The sequence below is a fragment of the Bos indicus x Bos taurus genome, chromosome 24, assembly GCF_003369695.1.
Source record: "Bos indicus x Bos taurus breed Angus x Brahman F1 hybrid chromosome 24, Bos_hybrid_MaternalHap_v2.0, whole genome shotgun sequence".
Classification (NCBI taxonomy): domain Eukaryota; kingdom Metazoa; phylum Chordata; class Mammalia; order Artiodactyla; family Bovidae; genus Bos; species Bos indicus x Bos taurus.
In genome coordinates, this window is record NC_040099.1 from 20,461,199 (window position 1) to 20,479,045 (window position 17,847).

General features: G+C 40.1%; 1 protein-coding gene across 2 annotated transcripts in view; it reads left to right on the forward strand.

Annotated features, from left to right (window-relative positions):
* Positions 1-17,847, forward strand: part of TPGS2 (tubulin polyglutamylase complex subunit 2) — a 66,037-nt gene that overhangs the window by 2,496 nt on the left and 45,694 nt on the right. For both annotated transcript variants that reach the window (XM_027526143.1, XM_027526144.1), the window contains exon 2: positions 16,684-16,763. In XM_027526143.1, coding sequence (XP_027381944.1) covers positions 16,684-16,763 — 80 coding nt within the window. The remainder of the gene's footprint in view (positions 1-16,683; positions 16,764-17,847) is intronic.

A 17,847-nucleotide genomic window follows, 5' to 3' on the forward strand; every position in this document is an offset into this window, starting at 1 on the left:
TTAAGCTGTCAGTTTGATTTAAAGGCCTACATAATTAAATGTCTATAAACATTTTAAATTTCATTTATGCATTTAATATATTCTATTATGTATTTCAGATGTCTGGCAAACTGCTAACAGTTACAAGTTAAACCCTACCTAAGGAATTAAACAACTCTTGTAATTAAATTTATAGGAAATCTAGCCTCCTGTAAGCAATCTATTTATAAATGTAGTCAAAACCTAATAATTTCAAGTAATCACAAATCGAAAATCATTTGCAGACATACCTCAGAGATGTTGGAAATTAGGATCCAGACCACTGCAGTAAAGTGAATATCCTAATAAAGTGAGTCTCACAAATTTTTGGTTTCCACTGTGTGTAAAAGTTATGTTTACACTATTTAAAGTGTGCAATAGCATTATGTCTAAAAAATGTACATACCTTAACTTTAAAATACTTTATTGCTGAAAAATACTAACCATTATTTAAGAATGCAAGATTGCCACAAATTGTCACTTTGTAAAAAATTTTTTAAAAAAGGCAATATCTGAGAAGCACAATAAAGCAAAGCATGGTAAAACAGGCATGCCTGTATGTTTTCACATTTCTTTGTTGTTTGAAAAGACAGTATATTAAGAGGATTTTTTAAAGCAAAGCAGCTGAAGTCAGTGGTGGGTATATGGTAAGCAGCCTCCTAAAAATCTCCTTCCAAAAATATATGCAATAACTCCACAACTACATTTTTATCCAAAACCAAACTCTCACTGTTGCTTAAAGACAGAGAATAGCAAATGTGCAAAGTAACAGAGTAAAAAGAGAAAAAGCAACAAATCATAGGACCAGACCGTAATTTTTCCTGCCCTACTCTCTCACCACCAGAAGAATCCATGGCAAGCAAACAGACCCAGATATGATTCTAGCCAAAGAGGCTAGCTGAAACAACCAACAGAAAGGAGAAACTAGTGTCACTAACCTAGAAATCTTTTTAAATGACACCATATTGCAAAATGAAGGAGAGAAAAGTAAAACCCATAGAGAACTAATGCTGGAATCAAGAAATAAAATGTCAAACAGACAACTGAGGAAGACTCTTCCCAAAAAAGAACTGAAGTAGAAGAAAACTTTAAACTCCAAACAAAATTAAAATACATGAACAAGTATAGAAAATTCAGTGAAAGAAAGTGCGAGCCAAGGATTTAATATCTATCCAAACTGTCTATCAAATAAAAGAACTTAGGAAATTCTCCACCCATTAAACCATCCTGAGGAATCTACTAGAGGACAGATTTTATGAAATCAAACATAGACTGAGGAACCTTCCGCAAAAAGATGTTCAACCTTCTGCTGAACATTATTTTCATACAGACTAATACAAACATACATAAATACATGCATATAAGACTAAACCAAAGGTGGGAGGAGAGTTGAAGAATGATGTAACAGTTATTTACTTTTATGACAAAAGGATGTTTAAAGGATGTAACTATAGTGTAACTAAGTGGGCAGATTGCTAAGACGACCTCCAGTTCTCATTTCAGTTCACTTCAGTTACTCATTTGTGCCTGACTCTTTGCAACCCCATGGACCACAGCACGCTAGGCCTCCCTGCCCATCACCAACTCCCGGAGTTTCCTCAAACTCATGTCCATTGAGTCAGTGATGCCATCCATTCATCTCATCCTCTGTTGTCCTCTTCTCCCACCTTCAGTCTTTCCCAGCATCATGGTCTTTTCAAATGAGTCAGTTTTTCGCATCATGTGGCCAAAGTATTGGGAGTTTCACCTTCAGCATCAGTCCTTCCGATGAATATTCAGGACTGATTTCATTTACGACTGACTGGTTGGATCTCCTTGCAGTCCAAGAGACTCTCAAGAGTCTTCTCCAACACCACCATTCAAAAGCACCAGTTCTTCGGTGCTCAGCTGTCTTTATAGTCCAACTCTCACATGCATACATGCCTACTGGAAAAACCATAGCTTTGACTAGACGGACCTTTATTGGCAAAGTAATGTCTCTGCTTTTACATATGCTGTCTAGGTTGGTCATAACTTTTCATCCAAGGAGCAAGCGTCTTTATTTCATAGCTGCAGTCACCATCTGCCATGATTTTGGAGCCCAATAAAAGAAAGTCTCTCACTTTCCATTGTTTCCACATCTATTTGCCATGAAATAATGAAACCAGATGTTATGATCTTAGTTTTCTGAATGTTGAGTTTTAAGCCAACTTTTTGCTCTCCTCTTTAATTTTAATCAAGAGGCTCTTCAGTTCCTCTTCACTTTTTGCCATAAGGGCAGTGTCATCTGCATATTTGAGGTTATTGATATTTCTCCTGGCAATCTTGATTCCAGCTTGTGCTTCATTCAGCCTAGCATTTCTCATGATGTACTCTGCGTATAAGTTAAATAAACAGGGTGACAATGTGCAGCCTTGACCTACTCCTTTCCCTATTTGGAACCAATCTGTTGTTCCATGTCTGGTTCTAAATGTTGCTTCCTGACCTGCATACAGATTTCTCAGGAGGCAGGTCAGGTGGTCTGGTATTCCCATCTCTTGAAGAATTTTCCCACAATTTGTTGTTATCACACAGTCAGAGGGATTGGCATAGTCAATAAAGCAGAAAATAGATGTTTTTCTCGAACTCTCTTGCTTTTTCCATGATCCAGCAGATGTTGGCAATTTGATCTCTGGTTCCTCTGCCTTTTCTAAAACCAGCTTGAACATCTGGAAGTTCACGGTTCACGTATTGCTGAAGCCTGGCTTGGAGAATTTTGAGCATTATTTTACTAGCATGTGAGATGAATGCAATTGTGCGGTAGTTTGAACATTCTTTGGCATTGCCTTTCTTTGGGATTGGAATGAAAATTGACCTTTTCCAGTCCTGTGGCCACTGCTGACTTTTCCAAATTTGCTGGCATATTGAGTGCAGCACTTTCACAGCATCATATTTTAGAATTTGAAATAGCTCAACTGGAATTCCATCACCTCCACTCCCTTTGTTCGTAGTAATGCTTCCTAAGGCCCACTTGACTTCACATTCCAGGATGTCTGGCTCGAGGTGAATGATCACACCATTGTGATTATCTGGGTCATAAAGATCTTTTTTATAGTTCTGTGTATTCTTGCCAACTCTTCTTAATATCTTCTGCTTCTGTTAAGTCCATCTCATTTCTGTCCTTTAATGAGCCCATCTTTGCATGAAATGTTCCCTTGGTATCTCTAATTTTCTTGAAGAGATCTCCAGTCTTTCCCATTTTGTTGTTTTCCTCTATTTCTTTGCATTGATCACTGAGGAAGTCTTATCTCTCCTTGCTCTTCTTTGGGACTCTTCATTCAAATGGTATATATATATATTTTTTTTTTTTCTCCTTTGCCTTTTGCTTCTCTTTTTTCACAGTTCTTTGTAAGGACTCCTCAGACAACCATTTTGCCTTTTTGCATTTCTTTTTCTTGGGGATTGTCTTGATCCCTGCCTCCTATACAATGTTACAAACCTCTATCCATATTTCTTCAGGCACTCTGTCCATCATATCTAATCTGAATCTATTTCTCACTTCCACTATATAATGGTAAGGGATTTGATTTAGGTCATACCTGAATCGTCTAGTGGTTTTCTCTACTTACTTCAATTTAAGTCTGAATTTTACAATAAAGAGTTCATGGTCTGAGCCACAGTCAGCTCCCAGTCTTATTTTTGCTGACTGTATAGAGCTTCTCCATCTTTGGGTTCAAAGAATATAATCAATCTGATTTCAGTATTGACCATCTGCTGGTGTCCATGGTGATGTCCAGTGCTACCTGTATATAATCCTTTACTCTTGAGAATGGGCAGGACCTGTGAAAATGAGGGATATTATGCCATGGCTTAGGTTACATTATATGACAAAGGCAAAGGGTTTTTGTGTATGTAACTAAAGTACCTAATCAGTTAACTTTGACTTAAAAGGGTCATTATCCTAGGTGGGCCTTACATAATCAGCAGGGCATTCTAAAAGAGAAGTAGAAGTCAGATGGATTTCCTCCTGGCTTTGAAAAGCTAAGCTGCCATGTTGTGAGACATCCTATGAGAGGACCAATGGCAAGGAACTGTGACTAGTCTGTAGGAGCTGAGAGCAGCCCTCTAGCTGATGGCCATCAAGAGGATAGTGTCCTTCATCTTACCAATGCTAAAAATTTACAGTAGTTATGCAGCATAGAAACTAATGTCTATGTTTCGTTACCTGGAAATGGGTTCTGCTACTACACATACCTATGTGGAAGCATCTTTGAGACTAGGAAATGGGTGGAAGCTGGAAGAATTTTCAGGAACTTAGTAGACAAAGTCTAATAAATCACCACTAACAGACTGATATTAGAAATCAACTATAGCAATGCTGAAAATATTGCTGGTGATGACTCAGAAAGAAATAGCATAATGGCAGAAATAAATCCTACCTTATCAGTAGTTACATTTAATGCAAATGGACTAAACACTTCAATGAGAAGGCAGAGATTGACATCAGATTTTAGAAAAGCAAAAACATGATTCAAATATACCTAGTCTACAAGAGACACATTTTGTATTTAAAGACACAAACAGGTTAAAACTGAAAGTATGGGTGAGGGGGGTGGAATATACCATGCAAATAGAACCCAAAGTGGAGCTTGAGTGGCTATACTAACAGCAGGTAAAATAAACTTTAAAACAAAGTTCATTATTAGAAACAAAGGAGGATGGTTCATGATGATAATAGATATCAATGCCCAGGAAAACAAAACAATTATCATATATGTATCTATATCCTGAAAGATGATGCTGTGAAAGTGCTGCACTCAATATGCCAGCAAATTTGGAAAACTCAGCAGTGGCCACAGGACTGGAAAAGGTCAGTTTTCATTCCAATCCCAAAGAAAGGCAATGCCAAAGAATGCTCAAACTACCACACAATTGCACTCATCTCACACGCTAGTAAAGTAATGCTCAAAATTCTCCAAGCCAGACTTCAGCAATACGTGAACCGTGAACTTCCTGATGTTCAAGCTGGTTTTAGAAAAGGCAGAGGAAACAGAGATTAAATTGCCAACATCTGCTGGATCTTGGAAATAGCAAGAGAGTTCCAGAAAAACATCTATTTTCTGCTTTATTGACTATGCCAATCCCTCTGACTGTGTGGATCACAATAAACTGTGGAAAATTCTGAAAGAGATGGGAATACCAGACCATCTGACCTGCCTCTTGAGAAATCTGTATGCAGGTCAGGAAGCAACAGTTAGAACTGGACATGGGAACAACAAACTGGTTCCAAATAGGAAAAGGAGTACGTTAAGGCTGTACATTGTCACCCTGTTTATTTAACTTATATGTAGAGTACATCATGAGAAACGCTGGACTGGAAGAAACACAAGCTGGAATCAAGACTGCCAGGAGAAATATCAATAACCTCAAATATCAATAACCTCACTTTCACCCTTATGGCAGAAAGTGAAGAGGATCTCAAAAGCCTCTTGATGAAAGTGAAAGAGGAGAGTGAAAAAGTTGGCTTAAAGCTCAACGTTCAGAAGACGAAGATCATGGCATCCGGTCCCATCACTTCATGGGAAATAGATGGGGAAACAGTGGAAACAGTGTCAGACTTTATTTTGGGGCTCCAAAATCACTGCAGATGGTGACTGCAGCCATGAAATTAAAAGACGCTTACTCCTTGGAAGGAAAGTTACGACCAACCTGGATGGCATATTGAAAAGCAGAGACATTACTTTGCCAACAAAGGTCCGTCTAGTCAAGGCTATGGTTTTTCCTGTGGTCATGTATGGATGTGAGAGTTGGACTGTGAAGAAGGCTGAGCGCCGAAGAATTGATGCTTTTGATCTGTGGTGTTGGAGAAGACTCTTGAGAGTCCCTTGGACTGCAAGGAGATCCAACCAGTCCATTCTGAAGGAGATCAGCCCTGGGTGTTCTTTGGAAGGAATGATGCTAAAGCTGAAACTCCAGTACTTTGGCCACCTGATGCAAAGAATTGACTCATTGGCAAAGAGTCTGATGCTGGGAGGGATTGGGGGCAGGAGGAGAAGGGGATGACAGAGGATGAGATGGCTGGATGGCATCACTGACTCGATGGACGTGAGTCTGAGTGGACTCCGGGAGTTGGTGATGGACAGGGAGGCCTGGTATGCTGTGATTCATGGGGTCTCAAAGAGTTGGACACTACTGAGCGACTGAACTGAACTGAAGGTCCAAAATATATGAAGCAAAAACTGACAGTGTTGAAAGGAGAAATAGATAATTCAACAATAATAGTCTCAGATGATACCCTACTTAACAACAGTTGATAAAACAGATGGGCATAAAGTGAACTTGGAACTAGTAAACTTAAGCAACACTAAATTGACTCTACCTAACAGACATCTGTAGAACACTTTATCAGAAACAGTATAATAAAATTCTTCTCAAGTATACATGGAGTAACCTCAAGAATAAACCATATGTTAGACCGTTATGCAAGCCAAAATAAATTCTGAAGAATTTATATCATACAAGGTGTGTTCTCTGATGACAGAACATACCTGAATTGTGGGATAGAATGAAAAAAGCAAAAATCAAACTTCCTCAACATGATGAAGGGTATCTGTGAAGAACCCACAGCCAACATTTACTTAATGGTGAGAAACTGGATACTTTCCCAGTAAAATCAGGAACAAGACAAATGTTCATGGGATCTCCAGCACCACACCAAGTTGAGGTTACAGGACTTGAGAGAAAGTCATGTTCTGATTTATTATAGTAGAAGCAAAGGGAAAGGTACACGTGGGAAGATTAAGTAAACCAGATGTAAGTTTTCAAGAGTCTTCTCTTAGTGGAATCACATGCTGCTGCTGCTGTTGCTAACTAGCTTCAGTCGTGTCCAACTCTGTGCGACCCCATAGATGGCAGCCCACCAGGCTCCCTCGTCCCTGGGATTCTCCAGTCAAGAACACTGGAGTGGGTTGCCACTTCCTTCTCCAATGCATGAAAGTGAAAAGTGAAAGTGAAGTCGCTCAGCCGTGTCCAACTCTTCACGACCCCATGGACTGCAGCCTACCAGGCTCCTCCGTCCATGGGATTTTCCAGGCAAGAGTACTGGAGTGGGGTGCCATTGTCTTCTCCAGGAATCACATGGGACACCCTTAATTATTCCAGCAACATGTGACAATACATCTGAAATGTTGTCTACTAGGGAAGCTCATGTGACCCAGGAGTCCATACCTTTTATTGGAAATGCATTATGTAGACACCCTCTACCTAATATGTACCAAATTTGAGACTCCCAGAGGAAAGCAGGTGCTTAGAAGGAAATGGCAACCCACTCCAGTGTTCTTGCCTGGATAATCCCAGGGACAGGGGAGCCTGGTGGGCTGCTGTCTCTGGGGTTGCACAGAGTCAGACACAACTGAAGCGAATTAGCAGCAGCAGCATAAACCATACTGTCTGCAATAGCAAGTGAGTACAGTGAGCCATTCTCACCAGGGAATGGTAGAAATCCTCTTGAAATCCAAGTTCCCAGATGCTAACCAAGGACCAACCTTACAAGCAGATGTCTCTAAATATTACAGTCTCAGGTATGCTACATTCTCTCTTTTCTGCAAAATAAGAACTCCCCTCTTACCACTTCTATTCAGCATTTTACTGAGATTCTAGTCAGGGTAGTTAAGCAAGAGAATGAAATAAAGACATACAAGTGGGAAGGAAAGAAGTAAAGAGCTATTTGCAGATAACATGCTCCATGTATTAAAAAGAAAGTCCTAAGAAATCCACACACAAAAAAAGGAAAAAAAACAAACAAAACCCTATAGCTTAGCAATGAACAAGTCCAAAAATAAACCTGTAAAAACAATTCAATTTATAATTGGGTCAAAACAGTAAAATACTTAGTATAAAGTTAAATTAACAGAAGTAAGGTCAGGAAGCAACAGTTAGAACTGGACATGGAACAACAGACTGGTTCCAAATAGGAAAAGGAGTACGTCAAGGCTGTGTATTGTCACCCTGCTTATTTAACTTCTATGCCGAGTACATCATGAGAAACGCTGGGCTGGAAGAAGCACAAGCTGGAATCAAGACTGCCAGGAGAATTATCAATAACCTCAGATATGCAGATGACACCACCCTTATGGCAGAAGGTAAAGAGGAACTAAAAAGCCTCTTGATGAAAGTAAAAGAGGAGAGTGAAAAAGTTGCCTTAAAGCTCAACATTCAGAAAACTAAGATCGCATCTGGTCCCATCACTTTATGGGAAATAGATGGGGAAACAGTGGAAACAGTGTCAGACTTTATTTTGGGGGGCTCCAAAATCACTGCAGATGGTAATTGCAGCCTTGAAATTAAAAGCCGCTTACTCCTTGGAAGGAAAGTTATGACCAACATCGATAGCATATCAAAAAGCAGAGACATTACTTTGCCAACAAAGATCCGTCTAGTCAAGGCTATGGTTTTTCTAGTGGTCATGTATGGGTGTGAGAGTTGGACTGTAAAGAAAGCTGAATGCTGAAGAATTGATGCTTTTGAACTGTGGTGTTGAAGAAGACTCTTGAGAGTGAGTCCCTTGAACTGCAAGGAGATCCAACCAGTCCATTCTAAAGGAGATCAGTCCTGGGTGTTTTTGGAAGGACTGATGCTAAAGCTCAAACTCCAATACTTTGGCCACCTGATGCAAAGAGTTGACTCATTGGAAAAGACTGTGATGCTGGGAGGGATTGGGGGCAGGAGGAGAAGGGAATGACAGAGGATGAGATGGCTGGATGGCATCACCAACGCGATGGACATGAGTTTGAGTGAACTCCAGGAGTTGGTGATGGACAACGAGGGCTGGCATAGTGCAATTCATGGGGTCGCAAAGAGTTGGGCACAGCTGAGCGACTAAACTGAACTGAACTGAACTGAAGGCATAAATGAATAAATTACGTAAGTGCATGACTTATACTACAACACACTATGTAAAGAAATTAAAAAACATCTAAACAAACTGGAAGACATGTTTATGGTTTGGAAGTCTTAATATTATTAGAATCCTATACTCTGAAAATTGACTAAATTTACAATCCCCAAAACGTCAACTGCTTCTCTCTCAGATACTGACAAATAACCCAGTCCTAAAATTAATATGAAAATGGAGACCCAGAATAGCCAAAACAAAGTTGGAAAAGAAGTACAAAATTTAGAGGACTTAAACTTCTCCATTTGAAAGTTCACTACACTTGGGATAATGAAAATGTTCTGCAGATGAATAGTGGTGATAATTATACAACAATGTCAAGTGTACTTAACTGTACACTTTAAAATAGTTAATATGGCAAATTTTTATGTATAAGTACAATAAATTTGCTTCAAATCTACAGTAGTTTTCACTGGGGCGGTGCTATAAAGATAGAAGTATAGATCAGTGGAATAGGATTCAGACTCCTGAACTAAACCATCACATTTATGGCCCAGCGATTTTCAACAGAGATATCTAAATAATGAGGGGAAAAGTCTTTTCAACATATTTTGTGGCAACTGGATAGCCACATGCAAAAGAGTGAAATTGGACCCCAACCTCAATTCAGATACAAAAATTAACTCAAAATGGATCTTAGATATAAATGTATGTGCTAAAACATAGGCCTTAAGTTGGTTTTTTAATGACTTTGGATTCGGCAGTAGATTCTTAGATCTAACACCAAAAGTACAAGAAACAGAAGAAAAAAAATAGCTAAATCATACTTCATCAATATTAAAAATGCTTGTGCTTTTAAAGATACCATCAAGAAAGTGAAAAGACTCCACAGAAAAGGAGAGACTGCAAATCACATATGTGAAAAGAGATTTATGGGTGAAATCTATCAAGAACTCATATGACTCTACAAAAACATCAAATAATCCAATCCAGATACCACTTCACACCCTCTAGGATGCCTGCTTAAAAACTAAATAAATAAACGTAAGTCTTGGCAAGGAATTGGAGAAACTGGAATATTCACTCACTACAGGTGGGAATGCAAAATGGCACTGCCACTTTGGAAAGCAGTTTGACACTTCCTCATAAAGCTAAACATTGTTCCCTATGACCCAGCAATTTCACTTCTGGATATATACCCAAGAGAAATGAAAACACTTACATGCAAAAACATGTACACAAATATTCTTAAAAGCATTATTTATAATAAAGTACAAACAGTCCATATGTCCATCAGCTGATGAATGGATTGAAAAATGTGGTATGTCCACACAATAGGAAATGTTGGCAAATGAAATACAGTACTGATCCATGCTACAATATAGATTAACCTTGAAAACTAATTGAAAGGAGAGTTACAAAGGCCATGTGTTTTATGATTTCACTTATATGATCTATATGTACAGATGTAAAGTAAATTGCCAGAATGCTGGGAGTGGGGAATGGAAAATGGTACAAGGTTACTTTTTCATGAAAGGATTTACAACTCTGTGAATATACTAAAAATCACTGAAGTATACATTTCAGTGGGGTGAACACTTTATGGTGTGGAATTATATCTCAATAAGGCTTTTTTTTTTTTTTTAATAAAAAGGAATCCCAAAAAATGGCCCTCCAAGATTTCCTGAAGTATAACACCTGTGATTTGTTGTGTGAATTGGCAAAAAGGGAGATTATCCTTAACTACATGAGCACTTTACAACAAGCTGTTAACAGAAGAGGAAGTCAAAGAGATTTGAAGCATGGAAAAGATTTGTTATGCTGTTGTTGGCTTGAAGATGGATAAGAACACATGATAAAGTATATCATAATGGCCGCTGAAAGTGCCCCCAGCTGACAGCAGGCAAGGACTGAAGACTTCATTCCTACCACCACAAGCAGTTGAGTTCTGCCAGTAACAGGAATGGAAGATGACCTGGAGCACCCAATGCGAATAGATCAGCTGACACTTGAGCAGTCGGTTTGCCTGGATGTATAGAAATATAGATCAATTATTTCAGCCTCAGCAGAGAAACCAGTCATGCTGTGCCAGATTTACGAGATACAGAACTGTGATCTGGGTGCTGTTTAAAGTTGCTAATTTGTGGTAGTTTCTCTTGAAGCAATAGAAAGCAGTCCATTCCCCCAAATATTTTAAAGAAAAGAGCAAACGATACACATTTCAAAAAGAAACATAACAAGTGTAATATGATACATGTAATTACAAAATATAATGATAAGGCTGAGACCAAACGTAACCCTCGTAACAATAAATATGAATGAGCTTAAATCACCTAGTAATAGAAAAAGATTTTAAATCTGGCTCACAAAACCCAACTATTTGCTATTTCCCAAAACATAACTAAAGCAAAAAAATTAAAACATATTTAAAATGAAGAGATAGATACATGTTTCTGGTGTCTCACAACTGTCCACAAGTCTCAGTGATTCATTAGAAGAACTCACAAGACTCAGACAGGACTCCCAGCTATAGTTTATTATATCAATCAGTTGGACCCTGGAAATCTGACCTTTAACATATCAGGTGGTATCCAGAGGAAGCTGTGTATCAGCTTCTGAAGTTTTCCCACAGGTGAGTGGTCACATAGAGTACACTCCTTCCTCAAGTGGTGAAATGCTACAATATGTGTGCAGTGTTTCTGCCCAGGGAAGCTGGCCTAAGACCCAAATTCTAGGGGTTTTATTGGGGGCCACTCATGTAGGCAAAACAATCAGCCTTTTGTTGTTACCAACCCTTTTGCGTTGGGCACCAAAAAGGGTCTTCCTGCCCAGTATCATTAGAGCCAGTAGGATGAGACCAAGTTTGGTCAGAAGCAAAGGCAAGTTTTATTTGATCAAAGAATGGAAAGAAGCCAGCTCACACTCTAGAGTATAACTCAGCCAGGGGTGGGGCTGCTTTGTAGGGTTCTTGTTGGGGAGGGTGAGTGGAGTACTCACCAGGCTGCACCACTTTGCTGTTTAGATCTCAGTGCTGGTTGCACACTCTCTGTGGAGGTCTAAAGTCCATGGGGCCCCGGAAGAGTCCAACGCGCCTTAGCAACTTGGAGACTCAGACACAGTAACCAAACAACAAACTACTTCAAAAGTGGCAATTGAGTTTTTTTGGACTCTTTGTATCTTCTGTTTAGAATTTGCCCCAACTGCACAGTTTGATAAGGGATAACCTAAATAGCATATTAAAAAGCAGAGACATTACTTTGCCAACAAAGGTCCATCTAGTCAAGGCTATGGTTTTTCCAGTAGTCATGTATGGATGTGAGAGTTGGACTGTGAAGAAAGCTGAGCACTGAAGAGTTGATGCTTGTGAACTGTGGTGTTGGAGAAGACTCTTGAGAGTCCCTCGGACTGCAAGGAGATCCAACCAGTCCATTCTAAAGGAGATCAGCCCTGGGTGTTCCTTGGAAGAAATGATGCTAAAACTGAAACTCCAGTATTTTGGCCACCTCATGCGAAGAGTTAACTCATTGGAAAAGACCCTGATGCTGGGAGGGATTGGGGGCAGGAGGAGAAGGGGACGACAGAGGATGAGATGGCTGGATGGCATCACCGACTCAATGGATGTGAGTTTGAGTGAACTCCGGGAGATGGTGATGGACAGGGAGGCCTGGCGTGCTGCGATTCATGGGGTCGCAAAGAGTCAGACACGACTGAGCGACTGAACTGAACTAAACTGAATGATTATATAATAACTGCATCTTGCTCAAGGACATTTTTCTTCTTCTTAACAAGAACCTTCTGACTAATCTTACCTTAATATGTATGTTGTGAGAGTGGATCTGGTAAGACCTTTCTATTGTTAGTTCTAATCTTGTTCATTTAAAATGTATGTTGTGGGAATGGTTCTGATAAAAGTATATAAGGCCTTGATAAGAGTAGCAAGTGAACCCCTCTCTCCCCCTTCTGATGTCTATGTCAGAAGCTTTTTCTGTCCTTTTTCACTATATAATAAAACTTCTGCCACACAAAAGCTTTGAGTGATCAAGCCTGGTACCTGATCCCTGAAGCTAAATCTTCTTTGGAGATCACAAATCCAGCATCATTCACTGTTAGCTATCATCTTGGGGGCTCTGCAGATGACACCACCCTTATGGCAGAAAGCAGAGAGGAACTAAAATGCCTCTTGATGAAAGTGAAAGAGGAGAGTGAAAAAGCTAGATTAAAACTCAACATTCAAAAAACTAAAATCATGGCATCTAGTCCCATCACTTCATGACAAATAGATGGGGAAACAGTGACAGACTATTTTCCTGGGCTCCAAAATCACTGCAGATGGTGACTGCAGCCTTGAAATTAAAAGACACTTGCTCCTTGGAAGAAAAGCTATGACAAACCTAGACAGCATATTAAATAGCAGAGACATTACTTTACTGACAAAGGTGTGTATAGTCAAAGCTGTGGTTTTTCCAGTAGTCATATGTGGATGTGAGAGTTGGACCAAAAAGAAAGCTGAGTGCCGAAGAATTGATGCTTTTGAACAATGGTGTTGGATAAGACTCTTGAGAGTCCCTTGGACAGCAAGGAGATCAAACCAGTCAATCCTAAAGGAAATCATTCCTGAATATTCATTGGTAGGACTGATGCTGAAGCTGAAGCTGCAGTACTTTGGCCACCTGATGCAAGGAACTGACTCATTGGAAAAGACCCTGATGCTTGGAAAGAATGAAGGCAGGAGGAGAAGGGAATGACAGAGGATGAGATGGTTGGATGGCATCACTGACTCAATGAACATGAGTTTGAGCAAGCTCCAGAAGTTGGTGATGGACAGGAAAGCAAAGAGTCAGACACAACTGAGCATCTGAACTGAGTCAGATACTACTTCTCATGTCACATTAATAATAAACCATACACAACTTGTTATTGCTATTATTTCTAAATATACTCATGATTTTTTGGTTATCTGTGTTATGATGATTTATAATAAATATATATATTTAGACTTTGTCACTGTTTCAGGCACAGAGTTCCTAAAACCCCTGAAATTTCCTAAGTGATAAAAGAAGGTGCCTTTTGTTAATGAGGTGACTGGAAAGCCCTTGGGTAACCTAAAGATGGGTCCAGTTCCCAAGGGAACCAACCAGGATTAATGGGTTGGAACTTTCACTCCTCCACCTGATTTACATGGAGGGGAGAGAGTCTGGAGGTTGAGTCATTTGCCAATGGCCAGTTATTTAGTCAAGCATGCCTGTGCAATGAAGCCTCCATAAAAAACCAAAAGAGTGCAGGGAGTTTCCAGTCTGGTTAACCAGACGCTTCCTCATGCCACTGTGCCAGGCCCCAAACTCAGCAAGGACAGAAGCCCCTTTGTTCAGGACCCAGCCCTACACATCTTATCTCCCTGTTGATCTGTAATATCCTTTAAAATAAACCAGTATTCCAGTGAGTAAATGGGTTTCCTGAATTCTGTGAGCCCCTGTATCAAACTCATCAAACCCAAGGGAAGGATCATAGGAACTCCTAATTTATAGCCAGTCCATCAGAAGCACAGATAACAACCTGGACCTGCAGTTAGCATCCGAAGTAAGGGCAGGCTTGTGGGAATGAGCTCTTGTGGGATCTGAGGCTTTCTCCTGGTAGAGTCAGAATTGAGTTGAATTGTAGAACACTCAGCTGGTGTCTGAGAATTACTTGGTGGTGTGAAGAAAACTTTCCCTCATGTTGGAATTAACTACTAAGAGAAAACAGTAGGCTTGGTACCTGCACCTGTGGTCAGAGATTTAGTTCTGTGAAATAATTAATGTAATATATCTGAACCTGTTTCCTTATCTTTAAAATAATGATGCCTGCTCCACATGATTGTTGAGTCAGTGAGATAACTCATATCAGTCCCCAGAAATACAGCATTATACAAATGGAATTTACTGTGTGGCCCTGTCTTCTTCACCCCCAGTATTTCCTCCTTATCAGTGCTGAAGTATTGGATAGCAGACTCTCTGCAGTGGGCACTTCCTAAGCAACTTGTTATATGAAAGTTTTTAAAGTCAGCATGTTGAACAGTTGTCCTATCCTGGAGATCTACAAAGATTAAAAATGATATGTTGTCATCTGTGCTACATTACAGCAGTTCTGTCTGAGCCTGTAGCCCTTCCACACAGGTCTGTTACAAGCTGAAGAATGGTGTGTTTGTGTCTCTCTCAGCCTACTTACTGGTAGTGTTGCTGTTGGCTAGGAATACCTGAGGCACTCACCTAGGCTATACTACTTGGATGAGCCCCACAGAGATTTCCCACATTGAAGCTGATGTTGTGGTTGGACCAAACATTGTGGCTTTTGTTATGACTGAAGATATACCTCAGCAGCAACCATCGGGGAACCTTGAAAAAACATTTTTTTTTTATTATACACAGGTTCTGGAGGGTACATGGTATGCCCACAGCCACACAGCCAGATAGCTGGGAGTGAGTGAGCAGACCTGGGTCTTTGCTTTTATTAGAGCCCCAGAATTGTGTGTCTAGGGTTTTGCAGGTTTACACTTTATTGGTGGACTTAAAACTTAAGAGGGGAAATTAGGACATCTGAAAGGAAAAGGTGGCTCATTCAAGTAGTCAGTTATCCAGGTTACCCAGGGCTTTCTAAAAGGGGAACTTTGTGAGTTGGGGGTGGCCTCATTCCTCATCTAGTTGTTTAGTTAGTATCTGTATCATACAACTGGCAATTTGTTTATTCAAGATGGATGTATTTGAAATGGATGCCTCAGCAAAACTTAATGTTAGGTACTTACATTATGTGTTTGTCCTCTTGTAGCCCTAGGCATTAGATTGCACTGTGAGTATAGTCAGATGACATCCCTATGTAACCAGCTGTGTTGTGGGCCAAGAATTCTGTATTCTTCGGTCTTAACTGCAGGTGGAGTAGTGGGTTGCCAAGACTAATTAAAGCTAGACTCTGCATTTGTGTAGGATAATTGCTTTAATGGGCTATGCCAGGGGGCATGTAATGACTTTTGAACATATTCTTCATTTTTCAACTAGACCCATACTTGGAGTCAGAGGATTGGCTTTGTGGTTTAACCTCTCAACCTCGGTGTCCTTGCTGTAAAGTTGAATAATGGCATTTATTATCTACTGTCTTAGTTTTGGTGAGCAGTGCCAAATGAGACTACCCTTAAAGGGATAAAACAGTGTCTTCCATCCTAACCAGTCAGGGGCATAGCAAGGACTCACCCCAGGTCAAATGGCTTGAAGCTCACTGGTTTTCTACCACAGTACCATGCTTCCCAACACATTAGAAAGAACCTTGAACAGAAGGCAGAAGAAAAATTGTGTATATGGTACTTTTCACTTTTCCAAAGTATCTTCATTTCCGTTTCCTCTTCTGTTTCTTCATTCCTGTTTTTGCTTCACTTATTGAGGAAAGTATTACTGTAATTCTTGTCTTACTGAATGCAGAAGGAAGTGAACACTCATCTGAGGTCACACAGCTGGTGAATGCACAAAGCATGACTAGGACGGTGGAGTCCCGATTTCTCAGCTAGTGTATCGGGCTGTTGCTGCATCCCAAGATTTGACTCTTCTGAAAACCTGAGGAAAACTTTGCTATGTGGAAAGGATACTGGCATAATTATCACTAGAAGACTACATGGTCTTAGCTTATGGGACTGACTGCTTTTGAGGGACCAGCTGCTTTTATTACAGGGGTAACAAATGCTCCTTAGAGGGATCTGGTATTCCTAGAGCAGACTTCAACAGTTCATCAACCTTTCTGGTAGAAATATGTGAGAATGGACCAACTACTCTACTCTCTGCTTCCTCTTCCAGAATCATCCCCAGGTGTGACAGAGGTGACCATCATAGAAAAGCCACCTGCTGAACGTCATATGATTTCTTCATGGGAACAAGTAAGTGTCAACCTGTTGAATCCTCACCTCCCAACAAAGAGTGGTCAACTTAAATGTCCCTGAGAAGGAAAGACTGGACAGGAAACTTTTTCTTATCTCAGGCCACAGCCTTCAAGTTAGAGTTCATCTTTCTCTCTGTTTCTGTTCAGGGCTTTTAACGCTCCCTTGCATTCCATACCATCTCCCCAACACAGAGCATCTCCTCTGAGCCCGTCTTAAAGAGGCAGTGGAACATTTGAAGTTGTATATATACACGGCAAAGCTGAAAATCCAGCAAGGAAAGAAGGAATTAAATATTCATAAGCATGCTGGGCAGAACGTGGTTAAGTGTTGCAGAGAAGTACTAACCAGATTAATAGCGAATGCTTTCCAACCCTCCTCTAAACTTTCATTCATTCGTTTATTCAGTAAAAGATTTAACCTCCTAAAATGGGCCAGGCATTGTGCTTGATGTTGAGTCCTAGAGATTCAAGGGTAATCAATAAAGAACACAGTTTCCTACCTCTTGATCTTGTCTGAGACATAGTATAAGTCATCCCAAGTATAATTACAAAGCAGATCAAGCTCTGTGAAATAAAGGTTAAGGGAGCATTGTCAGGAGGCCTGACCTAGTCTGGAGGTTGCAGAATATTTTTCCCAAAGAAGTTATGAGAAGTTTTTAACCAGATAGATGAGATATGTGAAGAAGATGCTTTGAGCCTGTGTGAAGGCTTCAAGATAGGAAGGATTACATTTTTGAGAGCATAAAGAGGGTCCATGTGGCTAGAGCACAGGAGAATGAGGGAGAGAGATAGACAAGGACCAGGACATGCAGGGCTTCTCAGATCATTAGGATTTTGTTCTTTACATTTACCAAGGGAAGCCACTGAAATGTTTTAAATAGAGAAGTCATATTTCTGTTTTGGAAAATAACTGTGGCTGAGTAGCAAGCAGCAAATGGATCTGACTAGGGAGCACAAGGTCACCTTGTCACTGAGTGAGTGCTGCTGCTATATCAGGTAAATTATTTCATTTAATCCTCATAATAACCCTGGCAAGATCAGTGTCCATATCTCTGTGTTATAAATGAAAAATCTGAGGGTCA